Source organism: Halyomorpha halys, unplaced genomic scaffold (genome assembly GCF_000696795.3).
Source record: "Halyomorpha halys isolate HHAL.00 unplaced genomic scaffold, Hhal_1.1 Scaffold680.1, whole genome shotgun sequence".
In the NCBI taxonomy this organism is placed as follows: domain Eukaryota; kingdom Metazoa; phylum Arthropoda; class Insecta; order Hemiptera; family Pentatomidae; genus Halyomorpha; species Halyomorpha halys.
In genome coordinates, this window is record NW_027111055.1 from 15,390 (window position 1) to 20,855 (window position 5,466).

Below are 5,466 nucleotides of genomic sequence, written 5' to 3' on the forward strand. Positions count from 1 at the left end.
GCTCTTTCCCGATGGTTAGGTACTTTGGCTGTCCAATACAGATTTTAATTTGAAATGAACCCACTTCCTCACGTTTTTTCCTAAACAATACATGATATATAGACTTATTTTCAATATTCCTCAAATTAACCTATAACTCTAACTGTTTTCACACAGATCTACAATTTCAATTTTTTGTTCTAAATAATGTTCTCTAGTTTTGTGGCAAATTTTCTTTTCTTGCTCATAGCTTTAGCTATTGACATACTGAATGGAGTTGGTTAGATTTTAGTTAGGCAGGTAGTATTGAAGGATTAAAAGAATATCATTTTGTCTCATTCGTAAATCAAATATACAATGTTAAATAGTACAATTACTTGTTTGACATTGAAAAATTCATAATTCTATAATTTCTTTAATGCTATATATAAATCTATTTTAAAAATTGTAACTTGGAAAAACGTTCTGATAAGATTATTAATTATTTAATCACAATATTCTTCAATTGAGGATGTTGGCATAAAAGCCATCTATATTCTTAACCTAGTTTTATCATCCTTTATCCATTATTTTTTAGCTGAATTGTATTGATAACAAACTAGGTAAATTAAAAATAAAGAATATGGTGAAATGAATAGTAATGTATTCAAAATGAAAGCCCCATTTTCTTACTAAAAAGTTTATTATTTCTTTATTAAACACATATTAAAAAACAAACAGGTAGGTAAATAATAACAAAACATAATTCATAGATAAATAAACTTTAAAATTTATTCTGAAACAAATGGTTCTTTAAATGCTTATTATAAAAATTCATTCTGCAGGCTTGGAAATCAAATATTTCCAATATCACATAAATTCATTCTACTCCTAAAATGATAACAAGTACTCAAATAATCTAATAATAATAAATATTTAAAAAATGCAACTATTATCAAATGGCATAGAAAGATATTTGAAATATTGTTAACTCTGTTTTCCTTTCTCTCCCTTTTTGAACAGATAAGCGAATGTCAAATAAATAAACATAAAATAGTAAAAACAAGTTACATCGCCAAATATTATTCTTAGACATAATGTGAAAAATAAGAATTGTTCAGCTGTAATATCAAATTATATCTTCTCAAACACTTGCAGATGAAAATAAAATATAATTGATTTCTGATAGATATACAGTAATAAAAAATTATATTATAAGAGTCCGGTGAAAAAAGGTCGTTATTTCACCCCAATTTTTTATTACTGTAATGAAAACTATGTATAATTAATTACTAGTCAAAATTGATGAGTCAGCCAAGTATAGGTATGGAGAATAAGAAATGTAGGCTGTTTCAAAATGTTAATAACAATCAATTTTTCATTAAGAGCTCCATATCTTTATAAAACTATCAAAAACATTAGAAAACCTAATAGAACGCCATTTAGAGTAAAGCAAATTTGCTAAAATATGAGTCCTAATTGAGCTGTTTACATACAATAGTTCGTAACATAAAGTTTTTTAAAAAGCTGTTAATTTCAGAACAAAATAACGAAAATCAGTAGTTAGTGAATTTATTTTGGGAAAAACTATACCTCAGGAATCATTAGACATGCTGATGTCTTCCAGCACTCAAATTAAGGCTAGTTTAGTATACTACAAAGTAGTTTATAATGTTGATCTTTATAGGAGTAGTAGTTTTTACAATACTTGACAAAATAAAGTCACAAAACGTTGATTAATAACAAAACTTTTGGTATATGAAAAACTATATATCAGGAACCATCTAAATCTACTACTCATACAAATTAAATCATAAACTAAATTACATTAAACTAGCTTTAATATGAGTTCTGAAAGAAATTTGTACGTTTAATGGTTCTTGAGATATATTTTTTCATATATACCAAAAGTTTTGTCTAAATAACTCGAAATCAATATCATGCGAATTTACTTTGTCAAATATCATGAAAACTACTACTCCTATGAAGATAAATGTCATGTAATTCCTTATGGAACATTAGCCTAGCTTTAATTTGAATTCTAATAGACATCTGTACGCCTAATGGTCCCTAAGAAATAGATTTGCCAAAATAAATTCACTACTGATTTTTCAGAACATTTTAAAAGACATTTTGCTTTTTTAGAAAGTATATCTTGGAAACTATTTAATGGAATTTAAATTTAAAGCAAATTTCCTCTCCTATAAATGATTTTTTTTTTTACTTTTTGCCACAACCGCCATTTAGTATTTCCATTGAATACTTGTCAGACTCGTCAATTTTGACATGTAACTACACATATTTTTCATCAAAGTAACCAAAAATTGGGTTCAAATAAATGACTTTTCTTATCTTTGGCTCTTGGACTATTAAAACAGGTATAAATTAGGAAAACATAGTCTTATTTACGTTTTTCCAAAATAGTGAAGTATTTCAAACATTACTTCGACTAAAATTAGAACAATTATCATCAATTCCAATCTTACATGGTGCCTATCACTTAGATGTGATGTAACTAATTGAATTAACTCAACACAATGATTCAATTTTTCATTCATCACCTGTAAAATAAAAAACAGAAAACAAAATGAATATGCTTGCCTCTTTTCATAAAGAATTGCAAAAATATTAAGCATAAACATAATAGATTATAATAAAAAGAATACAATACTTTCTCATTTCTTGACAACGCTTCAGACAAAACATCATTTTTGTGCTTTATTAAGAACACATTCCCCAGAAGACTTTATCCCGTTTTTTTAAATTACTTACTTTTAAGTAAATTATTATTCTTTTGTCATCATACTCTTGGAGATGTTTTCTATATCTTACATGTAGTTATTTGTTATACAAAGAATTATTTATCACAAAATATAAAACTTTTAAGCCATCACATTGAGCATGAAAAAAATGGCCTAATCAGGTAAAAGAATTTAAAATATATGAAAATAAGTTAAATTACACTAATTTAATATTTTAAAAACCAAGGCTTAAATGTCATGAAAGAATTCACCAACATTACTCAGACTCCTCTAGCTCTGATAACTCCATTTAGTCATCAAGGTTTTAAACAAATTCATTTTTTAAGAGATTCTATGGGTATATTACCCCACTCATCTCTTATCAAAATGTATCAGAGACAATGGTTCTTCATTTGTTTACATTGTATGGATAAATAATTTACAAGAGGTCTTAGCATTAACCAGTCAATAGTCTCCAGTTAACATTGGAGTAAGACAACAACCGATTAAATCAATTTTATGAACTAAGAAGCTATTTCTCAACTGCCAATGAAGTAAGAAATTTAACTTAAGGATTTCGAGGTGTACATATTTCTCTCATGATGGTTATAAGGTTCAACCTCCTTGTAACCATCATCAAAGAAATATGAGAGAAATGGTTACGAGAGCCAAAAGATTAGCAAAAGGATCACTTTTTGTCAGGGTACATAAAGCACAGACTTCAGTTTGCCTAGAAACACGTTGGTTAGACAAAGACTGGTCCTGTGTACTTGTCAGTGAGGAATCAAGATTCACTTAAATACATCTCATGGAAGAGAATGTGGAGAACAACAAGTGAAAGATATTCATCATGCCACGGTATGAAGAACTTTGTACTGAGGCACATGCTGAATTACACATAGATGATAGGTACTACAAATGGCATCAGCTATATTGAAGACATCCATCAAGAATATATGATACTATTTGAACAATGGATTGGTGATGTTTTTGTGCAACTCCATAACAATGGAAAGCTTCACACTGTTCCAATAACCTCGTAGTACATTAATGAAGCTGGAATTAGAATGCTGTGTTTTTCACCAAGAAATTCAGGCCTCAACTCAATAGATCATGCCTGGGATATCATGGGAAGATCTCTGAGAAACCGTTATTTTCTAATGAGGACCATCCAAAAACCTAAGAGATAAGCAGGGAAATATACCCAAAGAATCTCTAAAAAAAATTAATTTGTTTAAAACCTTGATGACTAAATGGAGTTATCAGAGCTAGAGGGGGAGTCTGAGCAATGTTGGTGAAATGCCTTTACATTTAACTTGTAATCTTAATTTAAATGTTATAAATTTATATTTATTACTATTTTTTAATTATTTACTATTATTAACAGAAATTGATAAATTTAATCGCATAATTTGAGATCTATCTAAAAAAATTGATAACATTTAAAGTTTTTTCAATTTTAAATATGAATGTAAATTGTATTATTTCAAGAGCAAGAATATAGATAATTTTTTTTTTTAACAAACTCACTTGATAAAAAACTTAATTGTGTATAAGAGATTTAATCAACGAGTTAGCAGCAATCCACATGACCTGATATACTTCAAAAGGAGAAGTATCAATCACTGTTCTTAAGTTCATTTTTGAACAATTAACTTATCAGACCTTTTATACTAGCAAAAATTTTCATCCATAGCTTTAACAAACTCACTTGACCAAAAAAAATTAATCAAGTAAAAAGAGTTTTGATAAGTTATTAGATAAAAAAAAAAAATTGATAAATAAATATTATAATATTTCATCAAAGTGTTAGCAGCACTCTTCATGTCAACCAGAAGCACCATTATTCAAAACAAAAGTAATTTTACTTTTCTAGAACAGCTACTAGAAAACATGTAAATGAAACATCGATTCCGAGAAGGCAAAGATAAAAATGTGACAGAATAAAATAGGGTTCCAGTTTCTGTACTATCTACCCCAGGTTGCTGACAACCAAAGTACTACCTACAATTTTTTACTTCTTAACCAAAAATTGTATCCAAATTCTTAATCAAGTAAATTAATCTTTACATTAGCAGCATACTGCTTTAATAAATGTCATTAATTTCAAAATTTCTAACTTACTACCATACCCTCTCTTATCTGAAATAGCTCAGGTCACATTCCTCATCTTTATGTCAAAACAACACTATCTACGTATATAAACTTTTTTTACGACATATTACTTCATTATAAAATAATGTTCTTTGAAATTTAAATATATGTTACATTTTTTAGTTAGTTTTTTTTAAATATTTTTATTTAACTTGAAATTGAATTAAAACTGTCTTACATAAATAGTACTTAATGGTTCCAATTCTTTAGGGATAACCTAAAAAAGTGTATTTATGTTGATAATGTTGTTTGACATCGTTCTGAATAAATAAGGTTTTATTGTGTGTATATAAACAATATTATTCATAACTATTTTAAAAATATTACTAATTATTATTTAACCAGAAACTTACTTTTGTTCTCCTTGGAATACTAAAATAATAGCAAGATCTCTGATATAAAGATTCCAAATTTTCTCTATCCCAATAAAAGTCTGGAGTATCCAGAAGGTCAGTAGATAAATTAATTGAATGTCTTAAAGCAAATAATTCCCCTGATTTTCGTAGAATACCTCTCTGATCAAGCCTTACAGGATTACCAATTTTTAAATCCTAGGAACAACAATTTTGCCTGTTAAATAATTATATAAACACAACCAAGAATAAATATTTGC

General features: G+C 27.4%; 1 protein-coding gene across 3 annotated transcripts in view; it reads right to left on the minus strand.

Moving 5' to 3' along the window:
• Positions 1–681: 681 nt before the first annotated feature.
• Positions 682–5,466, minus strand: part of LOC106685321 (required for meiotic nuclear division protein 1 homolog) — a 27,166-nt gene continuing 22,381 nt past the window's right edge. For all 3 annotated transcript variants that reach the window (XM_014427915.3, XM_014427916.3, XM_014427917.3), the window contains 2 exons: positions 5,207–5,404; positions 682–2,519 (listed from right to left, as the gene is read on the minus strand). In XM_014427915.3, the coding sequence (XP_014283401.1) occupies positions 2,364–2,519; positions 5,207–5,404 (354 nt within the window). In that variant the 3' untranslated portion in view covers positions 682–2,363. The remainder of the gene's footprint in view (positions 2,520–5,206; positions 5,405–5,466) is intronic.